The 22,673-nt window shown below is 44.6% G+C and overlaps 1 protein-coding gene across 5 annotated transcripts; it reads right to left on the minus strand.

Moving 5' to 3' along the window:
* Positions 1-831: 831 nt before the first annotated feature.
* TDRKH (tudor and KH domain containing) lies at positions 832-16,116 on the minus strand. Of its 5 annotated transcripts, none has more exons than XM_006935155.5 (14): positions 15,990-16,116; positions 9,459-9,607; positions 8,396-8,502; positions 6,651-6,840; positions 5,791-5,930; positions 5,440-5,686; positions 3,907-4,067; positions 3,552-3,724; positions 3,269-3,333; positions 2,858-3,009; positions 2,309-2,410; positions 1,987-2,083; positions 1,729-1,809; positions 832-1,550 (listed from the first exon to the last, which is right to left on the minus strand). In XM_006935155.5, the coding sequence occupies exons 2-13, from the start codon at positions 9,580-9,582 to the stop codon at positions 1,757-1,759; spliced, it is 1,611 nt and encodes a 536-aa protein (XP_006935217.3). In that variant the 5' UTR covers positions 9,583-9,607; positions 15,990-16,116; the 3' UTR covers positions 832-1,550; positions 1,729-1,756. The 5 variants fall into 5 exon arrangements, with proteins under 5 accessions (XP_006935217.3, XP_003990683.3, XP_006935215.3 ...); XM_003990634.6 differs by having other exon boundaries at positions 5,362-5,686; XM_006935153.5 differs by having other exon boundaries at positions 5,362-5,686; positions 16,028-16,080.
* Positions 16,117-22,673: the final 6,557 nt, after the last annotated feature.

Below are 22,673 nucleotides of genomic sequence, written 5' to 3' on the forward strand. Positions count from 1 at the left end.
CATCAGGGCCTCCTTTAAGAGTGAAGGCCAAGGGGCCGAGGAGCCTGGTGACGGACTAGTGGGCCTCACGACCCTGTTGTGGAGCAGTTGCCAACCCCAGGGCTGAGCCTGCTTCGGGGGAGAGGGGGGGACCGCGGTAATTCACTGCAGCCAAGGTCCGAAACCTTGTCAAATCAATGGCAGCCCTCCAAGGATTCTTCCAAGATCCCACAAACTCAGAGATGCTCCTTCACTGGAGCCTTTCTCTAACACATGGTACTGAGAGTTTTCTGGGAAAATAAATTTTGAAAATTTTGGCTATGGGAAAACCCATGCGGTATATGGGTAGGCCTAATTACTAGATTAAAAAAACAAAACCCTGCATAAAGCATCATGTGCTAGTTTTAAGTTTTGTAGTTCATCTTACAGATCCTTAAAAAGCCCTCCCTGTTCATCGGCCATTACCCCACCACTCGCATTACTACACACTTACACTTGCTGCCAAGTCCCTTTCACAGCTCTCACTGGCTGAATGCTACTGGCCACGATGCAGGGGTGTGTGAAGACATGGCCTCCCGGAAGGCTTACAGTAAGGTCATAGTGGAGACCTACCAGAACCCAGGCCTCTTCCAAATACCTAGTTTGGGTGGGGTCCTTATTCACAAAGCCCAAACCTAAACTGGTTTGGTTCTTAGTGAATGTTTAATTCTGAAATACCTTTAGGGAAAGGATAGGATCTGTGCATGGGATGGACACTCGCTTCAAAGACGGGCCCTCCACGTAAGGTGTGCGACAAATTCCAGGACCCATAGTCCTGCTTCTACCTTGATTCAACCAACATTTAGTTTTAGATCTTTCTTGAGAACTTTATTCATCAAAGAATCCCCCAAATGATTTAAATGGCTATGGAAGTTCTCTTTCACTTCATGGAGGTGTGTGTGTGTATATACATATAGATACTACACTAGCACTTTAGAGTATTTCCTGAAATGCCCTCTCTTTGTCTAACTTGTATTTTAACCAAAGTTAACAGGGAAATAGCTGGAGCACTGTTTCAAAAAACCTACCTCCAATAACATTTCAGCAGTTGAGGCTGGGAGGCAGTGTTCTCTTCCCATTTCCTGAGGCATTTTAATATAATCATGCTGATTTGTGCCTGTGCCTCCCAACTCAACTGCGGTCTTTGAGCTAACCACTCAAAAACCTCCTTTAATTAACAGAGTCACCTGAGGAGGTGAGTCAGAAGTCTGCAGAATCATCACTTCCACTGACCAAAACCTGGCTGCTTTCCAGCCTCAAAAAGGACACAGCCTTGCAGAAGCATACAATAATCGCCTGGCAGAGAGCAGCGGACCAGAGGCTGAGCAGCCTGGAAGCAAACTCGAAGAAGATGGGGTCAGGCAGGTGGAGAAGGGACATGTACTTGTCCTCTTCTCCACCCCACACTCTTTGTGGTAGTCCAACAGAAGGAGAGCATGCATTTGGTCCACAGCAAGCCAGATCATGTAGGTAATGGAGGAAGGACTGCATAGATCCCTTTATCATAGGCTCCTCTCTCCAGGCACCAAATCCTGCCAAGACACAAACACACAGACACAAAAGTCTGAATAGGCTCAACCTGAGAACGAGTGAAACTGCAGGAAAGCAGCTGTAGTCATGCTAAGATGGGCTAGGGAAGGGAGGACAGAGCAAGCCCCAGCTGTTCCCTGGTTACTTTCCTGTTGCTAGACAGAGGAGAGGTGCACTCACACGGCACAGCAGACAGCGTCAGCTGACTTCACAGTAAGTAGTCCTCTTCAAGATTATCATCACCAGATACAGAGGCAGCTTCTGCTTAGCAGAAAGGGGAGGAAGTTAGGCATGGCCACTGAGACTCAGGGAATACGGACTTCTTGGTGCCCCGTGGCTGCTTTTTAAGAGCTAAGTCTTAACATTGTCCCTAGTTTGGAGACCCACTGAAAACCAGTAATTCCCAAAGATGCTCTGGGGAGGAAATGTGGTTTGTACCTGACAAGCTGAGGCAGGACAGGGTATTTGCTATTTCTCCAGGGCTCTTCCTGGTCTCAGCGAGCATGCTGCCGAGAGAAACCTCTGTTTCTGTGGCCTGCAGGGATGAAGACAAGAGAAGAAGACTGTAGTGGCTGGTGGGAAAGGAGAGGCCGCCCTCTCACTTTGTCCTCAGGCTCTGGTTAAGGCAGTGGAGTCAGATAGCTGAGAGGAACAAGGATGCCTCCTTAGGAAAGCCCTCCATAGCACATCACGTGTGACCAGAAGCCCTCCTGTCTCCCGGGGCAGACTCGCCCCGGGGCAGCACATTACATGTACTCACCACATCGTGCAACATGTCTGGGATGGCTCTGTTTTCTTCCATGTCTTCAGGAAGTTCAACTGCATATCCTTTACGAACTAATTCTAACCCAATATCAAGTTTCTGAGAAGAAAAATGCAAAGGGAATGATGTTCTCTGTAGAGAGGGGCATATCTGAGGTACCAGGACAGCAGGGTTAGGAGTGATACTTTAAAGACATTCCTTCACGGGTGCCTGGGTGGCTCAGTCGGTTGAGCGTCCGACTTCAGCTCAGGTCATGATCTTGTAGCTTGTGAGTTCAAGCCCCGTGTCGGGCTCTGTGCTGACAGCTCAGAGCCTGGAGCCTCTTCAGATTCTGTGTCTTTCTCTCTCTCTCTCTGCCCCTCCCCCGCTCACACTGTCTCTCAAAAATAAACATTAAAAAAAATTAAAGACATTCCTTCAGTAAGCAGGATCTTAGGAGGCAGGAATAATAGCAAGTATCAGATAAGGGCTTCTGGGAAAGAAAAAGTGAATGAGGATATAAATATACTGACGAGACGGTGAGCAATGAGTAGACCCCAGTCATACCTTCCCATTGCTAGTATCATATAAGTAAATCTTGGGCCAAGTTGAGATCCCAGTCTGGACATAGCTGGAGATCTTAGCCACCAGGGGCTTCCAGTCAGCACAGTGAGTGAGTCTGTCAAACTCATCCAAAGCTTCCTCTTCCCACTGTTCACCTGGCAAAAGATTGCAGGGAGAACATAAGAAGGGGTCCCTACTGATGGGATGAGATTATACCCACCTATTTCTACTCCAAAAGACACCTATGTCTGCCTGCCAGGCGTGTTCCTGGTTACTGCTTTCTACTGCTGGGAGGGAAAAGACAACTGAGTGCCCAGAACTCAAAAAGCCTGGGAATGTGAGAAATCCTGCCAAGTGCTATAAGGAAGTTATTTTATTTGGAGGCAAGGTCAATAGGTATTGTGACCAATTTACCTGAGGGGGCGATCCGTGCCAGACTACATTCTATTGCTTGAAATGGAAGACTTAGGAAGTCACTCCTAAAGGAAAGAAACAAATTAGAATCCCAGTGCCAGAAGGGCCTCTTACAGTCTGTGTTTCTAGACATCACCAATGAACCCAAGGGAAAAGATAATCATCTGCTCTCTGTCAGCAGGCTCTCTTCCCAACCCCCCAGTGATGAGTGCCAAGAGCACACCACCTGCGATGGCCAGGGCTGAGTTAACAGCTGGGACTCCACCCCGGCCTCCACACTGACCTGAGTGCCCGGAGGTCCTTCAGTGGGCAATCGCCATTATCTCCAAAGTCAACGAAGTACAGGTCCAGGTTCCCATTCTCCAAAGTGCCAAGGACCCGAGCTCGGTACCAGGAGCCATTTGTAGGTAGAGGTGCTGCTACAATGTCTCCCACATGCACAGTCAAGTCTTCAGGCTGCACATGAGGAGGGGGATCAGGATTGGGAGAGTTAGGATGGGCAGGCTAAAAAACAGATAAGCAATAAATACGAGGAGGAGAAAGAACAAGTAGTTGTTCCCTAGGAAAAAAAGAGAACATATCACAATAAAAAAGGCCCCCTTTTCATCAAACCCAACCCTGTCCCTACAGTAACTCACTAGACTGTTCTCATAGTGCTGGGTCATCTCACTGACAAGCTTATCCAGCTGCAGACTGCGGGAGCCAATGATCTGGATCCAGAAGTGGTTAGGGTGTTCAGAGGCAGACACGTAGACTTCCAGGAACTCATCAGCATGGAAACTGAAGTCAGGACTAGGGACTAAATACAGGGATAAGCAAGTTAAGCTACAGAATCCTCACCATCTAACATGGTGACCATATTAAATTTTTTTTTTCAATGTTTATTTTATTTTTGGGACAGAGAGAGACAGAGCATGAACGGGGGAGGGGCAGAGAGAGAGGGAGACACAGAATCGGAAGCAGGCTCCAGGCTCTGAGCCATCAGCCCAGAGCCTGACGCGGGGCTCGAACTCACGGACCGCGAGATCGTGACCTGGCTGAAGTCGGACGCTTAACCAACTGCGCCACCCAGGCGCCCCAACCTGGTGACCATATTAAAACTATGGTTGAAATGGGGAGACTGGAGGTGCCTGGGTGGCTCAGTGGGTTGAATATCCCATTCTTCATTTCAGCTCAGGTCATGATCCCAGGGTTGTGGGATTGAGCCCTGCATCAGGCTCCACACACAGCACGGGGCCTACTTAGGATTCTCTCTCCCTCTCTGCCCCTGTCCCCTGCTTGTGCTCTAAAATTAAAAAAAAAAAAAAAAAAAAAAAAAAAAAAAAAAAAGGCAGACTGCATCAGAAGCGAGAGTTACAAAAATAACCAAGTGGCTATCACCATTTAAAAAATGGCTGGAAGGATAACTGAATGATTCATATAAGAACATCCTGAAGAAAGGTGCTAAGCTGAGCTGTGTACCGTTCTATGTAACTGAGTAATAAGTTTACACTTCTAGTCATCTGCCATGTATTCAAATCAGACATCAATTATAACTGCAACATGGACCAAAGGAAAGATGTGGGCCTGTTCCAGATCCTACTCTATCACTGACTCATTGTGTGACCCCCAAACAAGTCTATGAACCTCTTAGGGGGCCTGGTCTTCCCCGTCCATCCCCAAACCTATGCACAGAAGAGAATGCTCACAATCTTTTCATCCTCCTTGAATGGTGATGATTTTTAAAAGCAGTAATGAGATAAGCCAAAAAAAAAAAAATCAGGCTGAGTATTTTACTTGTTTAAAAAATCTGTTTAGAAATGAATACCATGTAAATTCAATTACTTGATATATTACTCAGACTAGTTTCCTGTGAACTAGTATATTTCACTAGTATATTATCATTCTCCATCACTAGTCTGGTTTGTGTTCCGAAACTTATTCATGGTTAGTAGTAACCCAAGTAAAATATCACCACACAAAAGGACTTCTGTAAAGAGGCTCATAAGTGCAGTCAAGAAAACAGAAATTATTTTTACTGTTTCCTTTTTTGGGTTGTCTAAGCCAGTATTTCTACCTTTCATATGGTAAATGGGTTCCCATTTGTTACATACTTTCAAACATGGACATCTCTGGACTGGTCTGGGCTCCAGATTTCTGAAAGCTGCCCCCATTAGGTTTCTCCCAAGCACCTTCTGGCCCTTCGACAGCCATGTCACCGCTTCCTTTTCGGGGAGGAACTCTCAGTGGTGTAGCTGGCTCCGGCCCGTCACCAGTATCAGTGCTCTTCCACAAAGCTGGCTCTCCAGCTCCACCAGACTCTATCGCTTCCTCTCTTCTTACACTGATTGGCTGCTTGCGTGGGACTCTGGTTTCTGCAGAATGAGCAATTCTCTTCCGAAGTTCTTCATCTTCTGAAACTTTCTCTAGTATCAAATGCTGTGGAAAATAAGAGAGATCGATTTGGCCACATATTTTGACCCAGGGTGGAGTAAAGGATTCTTCTCATTTTTAGACACAATTCAAGTCTATTAACTACTTGCCTTGGCTGCTGCCACTTCCTTCTGTGTTCCTGAGATTTTTATAAGCCTTGATAGTAGTAGCGTCCCCTCTGATTCTTTGTCACAGGTAATTTTGGCTCCAGAGGCTTTACAGATAGAACGAATTGTCTCGCCACCCCTCCCTGCATTGAAAAACACATAAAAACCTGTCCTTCCCTCTTGGCCAGCTTTAACCACTAGAAAAATCACTATTTTGTATATACTAGGAGAGGAGAGTCTGTTCTTATTTTCAAAGTGAACAGAATGTAAGATACTGACTAGAAAGCAGGAACTATTGCAATCCTTACTATATGAAGGGGAACAGGGACAATCTTCTCTTTCTGCTTTACTTAAACTCTAAACATTTAGTGTACTTCACGTCATTCCCATTTTTTGGCCACTCAGCACACTTTATATCTGCACTTTATTAGAAGATATCCTACACAGTGTGAGAGGCACTGAGGCAAGAATGGACAATTCTCTGCCTCTAGGAGAAGCACAAGGACTGCTCTAGGGGAAGGCATAGCAGGTGCTCTCTGGAAGAGCACGGTCTTGAAAGATCTGGGATAAATATGAGCAGGCTTAGCTCTCCTTTAAAAATCTATTGTGAGGTAAATACATTTACCTGAACCCTTCTGGAGCCTATTTGTAAAGTTCAGACCATATAGCTTCTTGGGGTAATGGGGTTTGGGTTTACCACTGCTTCTGTAAAAATGTACAGCTCTGGTCTCAATGTTCCTGTCTCCCCACGCTCCCTCAGGAAGGTGATGGGGAAGAAGGCCAGGAAAAACCCTTGGGAAGGTATGAAAGAAAGGCAAAGGTGAAAGAAAAAGGAACCAGCAGAAGCAGCTGTCCAGTGGTACCTATGATCCTGCCCACGGATCTCTGTGGAACAGAAAGCTGCTCAGACACAGGGGTATTCTCTGTCAGGATCTGATGGATGGCTGCTTTGGCCTTGCACACCTGCACAGGAAACCCACTGATAAGCAGCACCCGTTCATCGCCTACATCCTCTGTGTCCACATCAATCCGAGCACCTGTCTGTTTCCGCAGCTGCAGAGAAAAGGATACGTGGCAGTCCGCTCTGGAATAGCTCCCATTTGGGTCAGCTAGGTATACTTTCAACTTAACCCTGGAAGTAGATGGAACTGGACAGTTATCAGTTAAATCAAGATGCTATAAGCTGTCCTCAACTATCTGTACTGATGAAAGGCGATTAGTGACAAAGGTAACCCCAAATAATAGTTCATTCAAAACAGTTTCTCTTTATATTTTTAAAAAAATTTTTAGATGCTTATTTATTTTTGAGAGAGCGTGCATGAGTGCAAACGAGAGAGGAGCAGAGAGAGAGGGAGACACAGAATCTGAAGCAGGCTCCAGGCTCTGAGCTGTCAAGCACAGAATCCGATGCAGGGCTTGAACTCACCAAACTGCAAGATCATGACCTGAGCCAAAGTCAGAAGCTTAACCAACTAAGCTTCTAACTAACTAACTAACTAACTAACTAACCAACCAACCAACCAACCAACCAGGCGCCACTCTTTGTATTTAGAACCCTCTTTCCCTCTCATTTTATTTGGATCAGAGAATCCAATATTTTGTTTTCTTAACAAACTGAATAGATAATAAGAAAAATTAGGCCAATTCAATATTTACTATCAATTAATGAGAGCTAATTAATTCCACAGTAGAAAAGAATGGTTCAGACTGCACCAAGTTTAGAATCACACAATCAAAAATTCCCATTTCAGGGCATCTGGGTTGCTCAGTCAGTTGAGTGTCCGATTTCAGCTTAGGTCATGATCTCATGGTCAGGCTCTGTGCTGACAGCTCGGAACCTGGAGTCTGCTTCAGATTCTGTGTCTCTCTCTCTCTCTCTCTGCCCCTCTCCTGCTCGCACTCTGTCTCTCTCAAAAATAAATAAACATTAAAAAAAAAATTTCAAGAGCACCTGGGTAGCTCAGTTAAGTGTCTTGACTTCGGCTCAGATCATGCTCTCCCATTTTGTGAGTTCGAGCCCCACAGCAGGCTCTCTGCTGTCAGCGCAGAGCCCACTTAGGATCTGCTGTTCCCCTCTCTGCTGCTCCCCTGCTCACGCGTGCATGCTCACTCTCTCTGCCTCTCTAAAATAAACATTTAAAAAAAAATCCCCGGGGCGCCTGGGTGGCTCAGTCGGTTAAGCATCCGACTTCGGCTCAGGTCATGATCTCGCGGTCTGTGGGTTCGAGCCCCGCGTTGGGCTCTGTGCTGACAGCTCAGAGCCTGGAGCCTGCTTCAGATTCTGTGTCTCCCTCTCTCTCTGGCCCTCCCCTGTTCATGCTCTGTCTCTCTCTGTCTCAAAAATAAATAAACGTTAAAAAAAAAAAAATTAAAAAAAAAAAACAACCTTTAAAAAAAAATCCCCATTTCAAGCTAAGTCATGCATGCTCTGGGGAGAAGTACTCTTCTTTAGAAGGAAAAGAGCATGGTTAGCTAAATGTTCCTTTATTTTTTTCTTTTAAAGACCTACATAGTGCAGGTGGCTTTTGTGGGATGGGGGCAGAGGAGGGAAGAAGTTATTAAGCAGAATCAATCCCTGGGAAAGCCAATTGCTTGCTTACACACTTACCTGTTTAATATTGGCTCCTTGCCGGCCAATGATGAGCTTTATGGCCTCCTGGGGAACTCGCATCTCTATTTCGATGTCGTCCTCCCCAACAAATGTCAACCGTTCTTCTGCATAGATCATGGCTCATCAGATCAGACTCAGATAGCATCCAAGTACCCCAGCCCTCCCCTGAAACTAGGTGTCAAAGAGACTGATCCACAAGACAGACTAAGGATCTCAACCATAATGACAAAGAAAAGTAGCACCTGAGTAGGAATTAGAGGGTCCCAGAAGATAGGCATTGTCTCTGGGATACTGTTTCAGATGCTAAAATGGGAAAAGCATTTGGCTCTGCAAGAAAGGGGTGCTGGATTTTGGGTAAGCTGTGTCTCCCAAGATAGGACTCCTGGAGAAGAACAAAGGCTAAATTGCCCAATGAATACACTGGGCTCAGAACTTCTGCTTGTACCTAAATCCTTTCTCTAGGTTCAGCCTGTGTGGAAGCTGGACCCCATGGTTAGCTTTCTAACAACTAAATGCAAAAAGCATATAAAAAAGATAAAGAGTATATGGGGCGCCTGGGAGGCTCAGTTGGTTAAATGTCTGACTTCGACTCAGGTCATGATCTTACGGTTCGTGGGTTCAAGCCTCATGTTGGGCTCTGAGCTGACAGCTCAGAGCCTGGAGCCTGCTTCAGATTCTGTCTCTCGCTCTCTGCTCCTCCCCCGCTTGGGGGCACATGCTCTCTCTCTCTCAAAAATAAACGTTAAAAAAAAAACTATTGTAAAAAAAGAGATTATACTCTTTACTATCTATAGATACTAAAAAAGAAAAAGAACCCACTGCAGTGCTGCTGTTGCTGAAGGGAACAGAGAATAGAATTAGGAGTTCTTCATTCCACAGACTAGCTTCACATTAAGAACATAGAAAAGAAGAAACCAAACAGTTTCAAAGACCCCCTCACAGAAAGCCAATTACATCCCAACAGACATACCCAGTCCAACAAGGAAAATTTTCATTTCAATTTAACAAGGCCAGAGCACAGCCTGAACATTTCCATATTTACAGCCGGGGGTCCACATACCTCTGCTCTCCCTGTACCTGCGGTATAGGATATAGGCAACTGTTGCACTGGCTGGGATCCCGAGGCCCAGCGCTATTTTCTGAATAGTGGACAAACTTGTCCAAGAAGTTCGTTCAGTGGACATTTTCTGCTGTATTCTGACTTACATCCTGAAATAAGCAAATGAGGGAAAAGAAGCAATTTCATCCCAACCTTTACGACTGGCAGAGAAGCATGGGAACATATGACAATATTATTGAAAAGAATACTACAATATTATTGAAAAGAATACTGCCTACCTTCCCATATCAAGAGCTTGAGCAGTATCAAAATCTTTTTTTCCCAAAATCTATTTCATGTAAAAAGGTCTCAGTATTTTTTAAAAGTTGCTAAGGGACATACACAACAGAGGCATACTTCATTCCTTCCCCCCTCCTGGGGAGAACTATACGTTGATCACGACTTTATAGGACAAAGGAATAAAAAAATTATTATATGAATCAAACATTACAAAAATACACCTTTAAATTTCATATCAGACTGCTTCAAATTCCTTATCTGTGCTCTTCCATGTCTCTAGGCCTTTCCAGAAGCTGTTGTCTCTGCAAGGAATAGCTTTCTAGGCCTTTCAGGCTCTCCTCCCTTCGACTTCTAGACTCCGCTGCTTCCACTTCATTTTCTTTTATCTATACTCCTGATTTCTAGTCATTCCTCAGCGAACACTGGAAGGAGGTCTGCCCTACTCCTTTACCGAAACGACAACCTCCCAGGTAGCCAACAGAGATGGCACGTATAAGCCCTACCTAATCTCCCCTATGTGCCCTTCTCTTGGCTTCTCCTTCTCTTGCCCTGGAGGTGCCTTTGTGGTTTTGGTCTTGTTTTCCTGTGGCCTCTATCCACTGCTACTGTCACTCTGCTGTCTTTGGGCAATTTCATCCACACCTGCAGCCTCAACTACTACCTATATGCTAGTAACTCCAACAACACAGCACCTGATTCAGAAGCTCATTGAATCTCATTCAGACCACTGCAACAGCCTTCTTGCTTAGTCTGACTCTGTACCTTCATTTTGCTGCCTAGCTAATCTTCACATCTTCACTATATTTCCTTATTCACTAGTCTTTCTCACCCTCCCAGGCAATTCATACGGTCTCTTCTCAAGCTTCTAGTGCCTCCTTCTCCATCCTCACTCTCAAATCATGTTCTCTTCACTTCCTACGCCACTGAGAAAGTAGAGCATTCAGAGAAAACATTAGCCAAGTTCCACCACATTTACCCATCTACTTCTATCTATGCCCAAATCCCTATCTTCTCTCCTGTAACCATGGATGAACCGTTTCTGTTCTGGGCACTGAAGTCTCTCATAAAAGCGTCGCTCTCCTTCCTTCTCATACATTGTTAAGGTTTTCCTCTCTACTGGATCTTTCCATCAGCAAACATACCACTGTTTCTAGTTTCTTTAAAACTCTTGATTCCACTTATTCCTCCAAATACTTCTCATTTCTTCCCTTCCTTTTACAGGAAAACTCACAAGTGCCAATACTTCTGTGCTCAATTTCTCTTCTTGAACCCACTCCCGCTGCTCTTGCCAAGGTCACCAGTGACATCACATTGCTAAGGTCTTCACTCTACCTGCCCTTGCCCCCACATCTGGCACAGCTGGGGATCCCCCCTGCTCGGAGACCCTTTCTTCACTTGGCTTCCATGACAGCACTGTCCTGGTTTTTCTTTCTCCTTTCTGGCTGCTCTACTGGTCAGTTTCCTTCTCCTTCTTGTAACCTCTAAATACTGCAGTGCCCCAGGGCTCTGTCCTTTGCCCTCTCCTCTCCTCACTTCCTTGGTGATCTTGCCAAATTTCATTCACAGCTTGGCTTTAAATCCCATCTACGCTGAGAACTCCCAAATTCATAGATCCAATTAGGACCATTCTCCTGAACTCCAGGTTTGTATACGTAAGTGTCTGGGAGACAACATCTCCACTGGATGTCTAATAGGCATCTCAAACTCAAACTCAACAGGTGCAACACTTGTCTGTAGTCTTGGCTGACTCAGTAAATGGCAACTCCATTCTTTTGCTCAGGTTACCCTCAAATAGCACCTCCAGGCTATCAGCAAATCCTATTCGTTCTACCTTCAAATTATCCAGAATCTGACATTTTACCACTCCACTGCTATGACCACCATTTGCTTTAAACATCACTATCTCTTGCCCAAATCGCAATTATATCCCAGCATTTGCCATTGTCCAGTTTATTCTCAACAGCTGGAGTAAGTCAGATAACATTGCTCTTCCACTGAAAACCTTCCAGTGGTTTTCAATCTCACTATGATTCTAAGCCAAAGTTATTATAATGACTTGCGAGGTCTTCGTTTTGATTGTATATCCACTGGAATGTAAATTCTATAGGGCAGGAATGTTTTCATTCTTCAGTGCCTAGCACACAGTAGCCAGTCAATAATCATTTGTTGAATGAATAAACTTCAACAACTGTTGCTTTCATGAAAAGTCATTAATGGCATGAAAGTTCTTTATCATCTGATCTCTGCCTACTACCTTCGCAGCCTTCTATTCTAACCCCACTGCTACTAGGGGAAAAGGACATGCTCTCCTGTATATCCTTACTCTGACCCATGTGTCACTTGTCTTCCTTATACTCCCTAGCCCATCTGATCTCCCTGGCAAAACCCTACTCCTTCCTCAAGTCTCAGCTCTACTGGTACACTCCTTCTAAGGCCTGTAGGATTTCCCCTGGCTGGCTTAGGGTTTCTTCTTAGTTCATGCTGCCCCGTAAATGGTACTTCCCTGATGGCACTTGTTCACACTGTATGCAACTGTGTACCTGTTATGCCTGTGTCTTCTAGACTAATGGATTCAGCAGTGCCATTCAACCACATTAAGCACTTCTATGTGCTAAATGCTATTGTGGCACTAAGGATGACAAAGATGAGATAAATGTACTGAGTAGCTACTATGCCACTAGGCCCTTTCCATACATTATTTTAATTGATCTTCATGCAATCCTATAAGGTAGGAAGGAGTATATATGCTTAGAGAGGTCACCTAATCTCTTAGCCAGAGTCTGGGGTATTATTTGGATATTAAGAACCTTACAAAGTAACTTTAGGAGCCCCTCCCCCTTTTCTTTCACATAAACTTTCAGCAGAACAGTACTTGGGTGTCTTTACTTTGGCAATTCAAAATTAACAAATACTTGTTTAACACTGAAAACACTGTAGCTGGTAAAAAACTAAAGACAGTGTCTATTTCCAGGTAGTACAATCTAGTATAACACAGCATGGCTTTTAATGAAACTTGCCTTAAAATGAGTGAGGAAATATAATTTATGCTATGATTTGGCTCCAGGTACAAAAATTCAACCCAAATGATTATAATATCCAAGAAAATAATGTTTTTTTTTTTTTTTTACCTTAAAAAAACTAGTTGTATCGTAGGAAGGCTAAACACCTACTAAAAGACCTACTTAGGAATAAAACTTTGGTTTTAAATGTGCTTTTCCTGAAAGCCTTTCAGGAAGAGTGAAGGAAAAGAGAAGTCTTTGCACAGAAATCTCCTTCCAAGGAGCAGATAAAAGTCATGTCAAGACCGCAGGTGGATTTCCTACTATTAAACAGAGGACCGAATTTTTGCATGTGGCCTCATAGAGCTTTACTGACCAGTAGAAATAAACAAAGTTCTTTAAACAACCACCAGAAATTTGCCAGATCTGTTTTCAACCAACAGTTTTAAACAAATTTAATTCACTCTCTTGCCTACTCATGCCCTGAAGAGAAAAAACCTTGTATTACCTGGGTGAGTGACCCTTTTCGAGTGTCGTTATTCCAGGCAATTAATTATTTAGTAAGTAGGTCCAATATATATAGTGTATCACTTGGAGATTCAGTACAGACATGAGGGAATTTTTTTCTTCTTTAGTGGGTAGGAAGAATGGAGTTTAGTATGGGTTTGAGTTAGGAGATTCCTTTCCTAACTGAATTAAAAAAAAAAAAAAATTTTTTTTCCCTAGGCTGTAAATAGACCCTTTCACTGCTCTCCATAAAAGTTTGGGTGGGATATTTGCATATACTAAAAGAAACAAACTGTTTCATAAGGATTTTTGCTTACATTCTTGAGTTTTTGAACCTCAAACTATTTTCTTATATTACGAGATGGTTTATTCTGGGTATTTCGAAAAGATTCACCTTCTTTTATCTAGTGGTTACTGCATGTATTTTCTCATACAGTCTCTAAAGTGCAAAGCTTGTCTTCACTATTAATGTGCCTCACTGAAAGAGTGCTGGCTCCTTGTTATGGGCTGAACATGCTGGGGACACAAGCAGGAATAAGAATTCTTGCCCTGAAATAAAGTCTAGGAGGAAAGATAAACACCAAAACAACTAATTACAGGCAATGCAAAGACAATATAAATACTTGGATAATGGAGCAGCCTGGAGGAGCGAGAACTTAAAATGTTTCTTAGTGGCACAGAGTTGAAAACCACTTCATTAAAATACGAATTTATCTTCTGCATTCAAACCAATAAACATTGAGTATCCAACGTGTACTTGGCCCTGGGGATACAACAGTCCAGACAGACTTGGTAGCTCCTTCATGGGACTTCCTATTAGGCAGGGAAGGTTTTATCTTGACAAGCAGGAGTCTGTAGGTGTTGAAGGTTTTGGGAAACAAATCTAGGCCTGTGAACCAGAGCAGTAACTTAATCTCCACTGGAGTGCTGTCTGCCTTTTAACACCACTTTTCTGGCTATAATTCATGCCTAAAAAAAAAAATCACAGAATTTTGGAATTGGAAGGACCAAAGAGATGATCTGATTCTACTAATAATGTTCCCACTGGGGAAACCAAGGCCCAGGGAAATAAAGAGATTTCCCTAAGGTTACACAGTCATTTCCATACAATGCGGTATGCAAAGTGGTTGGAAGACCAGTCACAATGGCACCTCTTTAAGGAGACTCAAACAAAACAAAAACCCCAACAGCATTTCCCCTCCAATTCAGAAACTATCAAGATCAAGGCAAAAATATATGATATTCCTCTGGCTCTGCAGCCAAACCCCCCTTAATCCCGAACTTCTGTGCTTGGGGTTTTATCACTATGGGCTTCCATAGTTCTCCAAACATCCCTTCGTAACACATGCATTGCTTGCAATTCTTGACTAATGACGGTCTGTAGGAGAATGAATTGAAGGCAGCAACTGTGGGGGTAGGGAGACCAATTCACAGGCTAGTCCAGGTGTTAATGATGGAGACAGAGAGTAGTTTTGACAGGTAGAATACACAAGACCTAGCAACTGATTCAGGGAAAGGTTAGAGGGTGAGCCAGGGAGCTATCACGTTTTTCATTTGAGCACCTGGTAGATGTAGTGTTTGAGAGAGAATGTTAATGATCTGGTGGTGGAAGGAACGTGCGTGATGGGAAGATGAATGTCCGCGACCAGGATAAATTTATTGCACGGCTTTTCTTTGAATCCAAAGCTAATTTCCACTTAACTCCTTTTCACATATTACAAATGAAGTTTGCGCTAATTGAGTTAGCGGTCTCAAAGAAGGAGTAGCTACTTGATTAATTATGATTTTATTTATAATATACATATTTCATACGGTGTCTCTTTAAGTGGGAAATAACACGACACCAACGGAGATGTAACTGTATGTACTGAATGCCAGCTTGTGTTTGATTTTAGGACTTCAAAAATGAACGTGAAAAGGAGGTTGGAACTGAGAACCATAGTTCCCAGGGGAAGCAGAGTGAAGAAGAGGAGACATGTGGCTCATTTCAAGGGAAGAAATTCAACTAAATAATGGTTTTCAGTAAATCCTGATTTTGAAATTTGACATTTACATGAAACAGTTGCTAATACCTGATATGCATAACTATGGCTTACTTTTACATTATCATTTCAAAAACATCGTTAGCAAATCACTGCAAGCTCCACGGGGGCGGGGGGTGGGGAGATTTCTCATCCCCAGTATCTCCTGATAACCAGAACCTACAAAGTGGCTAAAACATGGGGATAGGCTTGTGGAACTGAAACAGCTCAGTTTTTCCCATCCTTGCTACATTTATCTTTAACCAGTGAGTGGAGAAAAAAAAAAAAAAGCATCAACCCACTTCAAGCTGTGAAAAGAGTAAAAATGTAACTTTGACACGGGAGTCTTCAGCATTAGTAAGGAGGGAAACTGGAAAAACAAACAAAAACCCCAATTTACTATTTTCTGACAACTGGAAACAGTCATCCTATTAGAGATAAAGAAAACACTGGAGAAAAATCAAAGGCAAACCGATAAACTGATGGCGGTTCTCAGTGTCAAAAAAGACCAAAAACACCAGTCGCGGAGTCCAAGCTGGCCTGGGGGTTCGTGGTGGGGCCAGAGCACTTCCTTTGGATTCCGTTAGTAGCCCCGGCGTTCCGCTGACCACGCCCTCGGACGCCTCCCTTCGCTCGGCCCCACTTTCCCGCCTGCTTGTGGCCCGGGCACCCCAGGCTCAGCCTCTCGCACTCCCCAAGCCTCCGCGCCGCGTCCCCGCCTTTACCGCTCCTCGACTCAGCCGTCGCGCGCTCCGCCTCGCACCTCACCCCAGCGGCCGTCACCTCCTCCCTCTTGCACCTCGACTCCAAGCCCCGCCTGCCCCGCTTCAGCCGCCTCTTCCCCACCCCCGCAGCCCGTCTGCACCAATCAACGCCCGGCTCACAGTCCGACCAATCGTCTGCCGAGCCGCAACCAATCCTTCAGCGGGCTGCCCCTGAGCGACGGGGCTGCTGCCTGCTCAGACCCAATTACCCGGATGGAATTCAAAGCCGGCCACCGCGTCAGCCAATAGGAGCCCGGGAAACCAGACGTTGTTAATTGAGATTGCACCTGCTGAGAATTAAACAGCCAATTAGAGGCTTCATGGAATTCTTCCAGGCTCCCTCTAGGCCAATTACCGAGGAAGCTTCCACCTCCCCTAACCTCGGAGAAAATCAGCGCTCCCGAAGCTGGGACCGAAGTGCGAGAGCGTGGAATCACTCATGTGTGTCATCGTTCGCAAAAAATTAGTGCCTTTGTGCAGAGCCAGTGTCACTCCACAGCCCAGTGACCATGGAGAAAGCAGCCTTATGATGGGCGATGCTCTGCCACTTGTTTCCTCTGCGATCTTTTGCCTTGATTGGTCCTATATCTACTGTGGCAGTGACTCAGGTGGTATGGGAAACATTTTGGGGGGAAAACCTAAAACAGGCGGCGTAGAGTTGGAGAGGTTGAAGGGAAGGAGCTACGCGGAGGAGTGAAGAGACAATGTGGACGGACAAGGCAGCAGGAGAGATGGAGAGGAACCCGAGTTCGAGCGCCCCGTGGTAAGGGAGCTGCGGGTGGTGCGGGCGTCAGGGGTTCCCCGTTCCCTAAGGATGGAGGGGAACGGGTCGGAGGATCAGCGCAAACGCACAAGCGGGGGGTCATTTCTCGGGGGGGAGGGGCGGAGTTTTCTTTGGAAGCGGGCATTCCAGCTGCGGTCCAGGACCCTCGACCGTTAAGGACGGTTGGGCCCTACTACCGCCTCTGCGCAAGCCTCGCAAGCCGGACCCTGCACCCCACCCCTCCCCGCTCCGCACCCGGGCTCACCCTGGGACGCTGGGTTGGGCGCTCCTGGTAACGCGCGGAGGGCTTTTGCTTTAGCTTCTATTGCTGTGCCGGGCACACTATAAGCACTCTGAATATTTAATGAACGCGAGATTGTCTCTTTGGTGAACTAAAGCGATCTATGCCTTGGGGCCTCAGGTTTTCGTTTTGTATTAATTTTTTAAATGTGTATTTTGAATAAGTAATACACATTCTACAAAATTCGTAAGCATAACGGGTGATTACAGTGAATACCGTCTCCTTTCCCTCAAGAGGCAACCAGTTTTACCAGATTCTTGTAAAATTTTCACGAGATATTCTATAGTAAATATATACATATTTTATGTATTTATATATATTTTATTACTCAGTCGATAACTTACTGTCCATACTGTTTTTGCAATTTCCTTTTATGTAGCCTAGATAGCTTATCATAGTAGCACATGTATTTGCTTCATAGTATGTTTCACGGTAAGCCTAAGGGATATATTAACATATGTTTAGTCAATCCTTTCACATGTTGATGCCAAATATATGTCATTTGGCTCTTGTATATCTGTATAATAAATGTTTAGGACTGCAAATACTAGGTCAAAGAAATGTGTGCGTTGTTTTTTAATTGGATAGATACAATTTTGCAAAATCCCTCCCTTGCAAAGACTCTTCTCATTTTCGTTCCATCGGCAATGTTTGGGGAAAAAAAATTGGTAAGTATAGTATGTATTGCCAAACTGCCTTCCACAGAAGCTTTAAATTCTCTCTCCCATCAGCAGTGTATGCAAGGGACCTGTTTGATAACGTATGCTTTCTGATTTTTGACAGTCTCGTAGTGTAAATGTTATTTCATTGTAATTTTAATTTCCATTTCTTTTAAGTCAGGTTGAACATCTTTCAATGTTTAAGTGGCTGTTGTATTTTGTTGGTAAATTGTTCATATACTTTGTTCATATTTGTATTGGTTATTTTGTCTTAATATTTGCTCCTTGTTCGTATATAAGTTAAAAATGGTTTTCCCTTTTCTCAGTTTGTCCTATGTCTTTTTACTTTTGCTTATGGTGATAGTTTTGCTGTGCAAATCTTTTTTATTTTTTATGTATTTGAATTTGTCACCATTTTATTTTTTATATAATTTTTTAAATGTTTGAGAGAGAGAGAGAGAGAGAGAGAGGGAGAGAGGGAGGGAGAGAGAGAGGAAGGGAGGGGCAGAGAGAGAGGGAAACACAATCTGAAACAGAGCCTGATTCGGGGCTCGAACATCAGGAACCACGAGATCATGACCTGAGCCAAAGTGGGGGGCTTAACCCACTGAGCCACGCAGGCACCCCAAATTTGTCACTATAAAAAATAACTTCTGGGTTTCCTATGATATTTAGAAAAATCTCCTACTAAGATTATTAAGAAATTATATGTTTTTTATTTTTTCAGTTTTTATTTCACTTTTTTTTTTTTTTTTGAGAGCACACGTGTACGTTTGCTGGGCGGGGTTGGAGGAGGCAGAGGGAGAGGGAGAATCTTAAAACAGGCTCCCAATATGGGGCTTAATCTGGCAACCATGAGATCATGACCTGAGCCCAAACCAAGAATCCTAGGCTTAACTGACTGAACCACCCAGGTGCCCCAGAAATTCTCCTATGTGTGTATGTTTTTAAAAATACTTTAATAGTGTCTTTTTGTATATGTAAGTATTCTCCTGGAATTTATTTTGGTGTAAAAGTGTGAGATAGAGATCCAACAACTTTGTTTTATCCATTCCTACTTATTGAATAAACCCATATTTCCTCCATTATTTTTTTTATTTTTTTTTTATTATTATTTTTTAATGTTTATTTATTTTTGAGACAGAGAGAGACAGAGCATGAACGGGGGAGGGGCAGAGAGAGAGGGAGACACAGAATTGGAAGCAGGCTCCAGGCTCTGAACCATCAGCCCAAAGCCCGACGCGGGGCTCGAACTCATGGATCGCGAGATCGTAACCTGAGCTGAAGTCGGAGGCTTAACCGACTGCGCCACCTAGGCACCCCTCCTCCATTATTTTTGAATGCTACCTTTATAAGACCCAATTGCCTGAATTGTATTCAGACCTGTTTGTGGACTTTTCATGTTCCATTGATCTGTCTCTTCACATTGTAATTCTATACTGTTTTAAAAAATTAATGTACTTTATGTGTTTTTTCAACACAACTTTAAAAAGTGATGTACATGGGGCATCTGGGTGGCTTAGTCAGTTAAGCGTCCAATTTTGGCTCAGGCCATGATCTCGTGGTGGGGGAGTTTGAGCCCAGAACCTGGAGCCTGCTTCTGATTCTGTGTCTCCTTCTGTCTCTGCCCTTCCCCCGCTCATTCTCTCTCTCCGTCTCAATCTCTCTCTCTCAAAAATAAACATTAAAAAAAATAAAAAAAACTAATGTACAATATACAAACAGAAAAGTGCACAGATGAAAAGAATACATCTTGATGAATTTTCAAAAATGTAACCAACACCCAGATCAAGAAACAGAACATTACCACTGTACCCAAAACCACTCTACACAAGGGGGTAGTCATATTCCCCTCAAGGGTAAACCACTCTTCTGACTTCTAATGGCACAAACTAGTTTTGCCTGTTTTTGTTTTTTTATATAAAGAGAATCACATGGTATGTACTTTTTTGGGGTCTGGCTTTTTTTGTTTGACGTTATTTTTGTGAGATTCAGCCATATTGTGTGTAGTTTAAAACAATTTTTTTCATGTTTTATTTATTTTTGAAAGAGAGAGAGTACAGAGCCCAATGTGAGGCTCGAATTTGTGAACCTCGGGATTGTGACCTGAGCCGCAGTGGGACGCTTAACCAACTGAGCCACCCAGGTGTCCCTGTTGTGTGTGGTTTTAGTCCATTTGTTCTCATTACTACATAGTATATTGTGGAAATATACCACAATTTACTTTTTGATTGTGCTGTTAATTTAATTTTGATTAGAGCCTCATATTGTTAGATTACCCAAGGGAGAATTGTATTTATGATACAGATTCTTTTTACTATATACACATTTAAGCCATTGGTGTCCCATCAGTAGCATATTAATGTTTTTGTCTTATAGACTTTATTTCTTGTTAAAATTATTCCTAAGTATTTGAGTGCCTTGAGTGCAATATCCATTTTTACTTTTAAAAAGGTAAACGAGTAGTTCAGACACATTATTACAATAAAAAGTGTAGGCCTGCTTTATGAAACCATTATCTTTTAGCTCCAATAGGACTTGGTGGGCAAAAAGTAATGAAGTGAAAGTCCAAGAAGGATTACAAATTAACAAACCACAGGAGGAATTTCTTAATCAGAGCAGCAAAGAGCCAGGTGTAATCACTTTTCCCAGAAACACTTTGAAGGAGGGTTGACTTTTAACTGGCTGGGCAGGGAGGTTGGGGAGTAGAAGGGATGATTCCAATCCTATCTGGGATCTGTCATCTCACGCATCCCCCAAGAGCCCAAGTCAGGATTGAAAGATTGGGTTATGAGGATGGGATTGGGTAAATTGCAATTTTTGTGTTCTCATCTCCAGTTCTGAAGAGTCCTCTTTCCTCGAAGGGTGTTCTGAACAGGGTGTGGGAGTAGGTGATACCAGTTAAAGGTCTGTGTTTTCCAGAGCATTCAGTGAACAGGTGTTTCCATTCAATAAGCCAAGCAGGAGAGCAGACTTCAGCTAGAGGGCCAGGCAGTGAGAGGTTCTCAAAGGCAGTAGGCTGGTTCCAGAGCCTTTGCTGCTCCCAGAGTTCCCTTCCTGGACAGCAGGCAAACAGTCCAGTCAAACAACATTGAGCCACTTGGGTTTTTGGAAAACAGCACTCATATCTCCCTTTGCCCGTTGTAAGAGTTCTTACAGAGCCCTTCTTCCCCATGACTCAAGGTTCTGCATCAGAAAGCAGCAACCCAGAGGGTGGGCCTTAGTATCAGCAATTACCCTGGCCTTGCTCTTTAGCTCTGACTGATGGATTGTGGTGGGCGTCATAAGAGAGAGCTGCTTCTCTGGCCTCCACCACTCAACTCTAGTCTTCCTACTTATTTCCCCTTAGTTTGGAGAAGGACTCAGGATCCCTGGTCTCAAGTGCTCTCCATCCTGAATCACCACCACACTCACTTCTTTAAGCAAAAGTGCCCCCACCCCGAAGTCTTCTGCCTCCTCCTGAGAGGTGGAAGCTGGCTCTAGGAGGAGAGCAGGGGAGGGGAGAAGCTGGAGGCCCTAGGGACCTGCTATGACCCATGCTAGTGTGTGCTTTGTGCTATAGTCCTTGCCAGCCTTTTCTCCTTGTGTGTGATGGACCCGGAGAGTACGGACAGGCCGGTGCTCAGCCTCCCCTCCCCACCCGATGCTTCTCACAGTAGACCTTCTTCACCTGCTTTCCATCCAGGCTGCAGTGGCTTCAGGGTGACTGAGAACAATCCATGCACATTTTTGTTCATAGCTCACACCAGGCGTTCGCAGAGGGGTCTGTGACTCAAAAATGCTCGCAAGGCTTTCATCCTTGAATCAGGGATCCAGCACAGCAAAGGAAATAGAGAAATTAGAATATAGCAGGGACCGGGGCTCCTGGGTGGCTCAGTCAGTTAAGTGTCCGACTTCGGCTCAGGTCATGATCTCACGGTTCGTGGGTTCAAGCCCCGTGTCAGGCTCTGTGCTGACAGCTCAGAGCCTGGAGCCCGCTTCAGATCCTGTGTCTCCCTCTCTCTCTGCCCCTCCCCTGCTCACACTCTCCCTCTCAAGAAAAAAAAAAAAAAAAAAGGAATATATTAGGGACCAAAATGGTGGGGAGTGCCCAAATGCTGCCAGAGTATCTTGGGGTCCAAGCTTCTCTTAGCTGAGGTGAGACTGTCTCTGAAATGGAAGAGAGGGGGTGGAGAGGGCAGGGCGGGGTGACCTCAGGAAGGTTCTGTCAGGGAGGGGTGGGCACACTCTTCCGGAGCGGACAAAGCCTGTAGACTGTCCTGCTGTACTAGATTCCTGATCAGCTTCCTGTACCCTAAGAGCTTGCTGAGATTAGAACCCAGAAAAGGACCTAGAAATGTGAAGCCCCCAAATCGTGAGAGGCTCTGTTTCTGGCAGCCAGGATTTCAATTCGGCCCATCCGATCCCGGGAATTGCTGCCCCTTTCTGGCCAGTCCCTGGGGCAGAGGCAGCAGAGGGCACTGAGAAGAAAGGGTAGCCACCAGCCAAACAACCCTCAGCTTTCTGAGTCAGGTGCCTCAGGGGTCCTGAAGGTGGGGCACCACCAGCAACTGGCTTCATCCCCCTAAGGGGCTGGCTCAGAGTGGCAAGTGGAAGAGCACCTGGGTCAGGGCCCCATGGCTGAGAGGCCCTGCAGACGGGCTGAAAGAGCAGGCAGTGACTAGGACAGCACAGGTGGTGGAAGGCATTTGGGCTTTTAATTTAATTTGATTTTTTAATGTTTTATTTTATATTTGAGAGACAGAATGTGAGCAGGGGAAGGGCAGAGACATGGAGACAGAATATGAAACACAGAGCCCGACGCGAGCTCGAACGCATGAGCAGCAAGATCATGACCTGAGCCACAGTCGGTCGGATGCTTAACCCACTGAGCCACCCAGGTGCCCCAGGCATTTGGATTTTGAGTCTGACAACCCTGAGTT

This window comes from Felis catus, chromosome C1 (genome assembly GCF_018350175.1).
Source record: "Felis catus isolate Fca126 chromosome C1, F.catus_Fca126_mat1.0, whole genome shotgun sequence".
NCBI classification, from domain to species: domain Eukaryota; kingdom Metazoa; phylum Chordata; class Mammalia; order Carnivora; family Felidae; genus Felis; species Felis catus.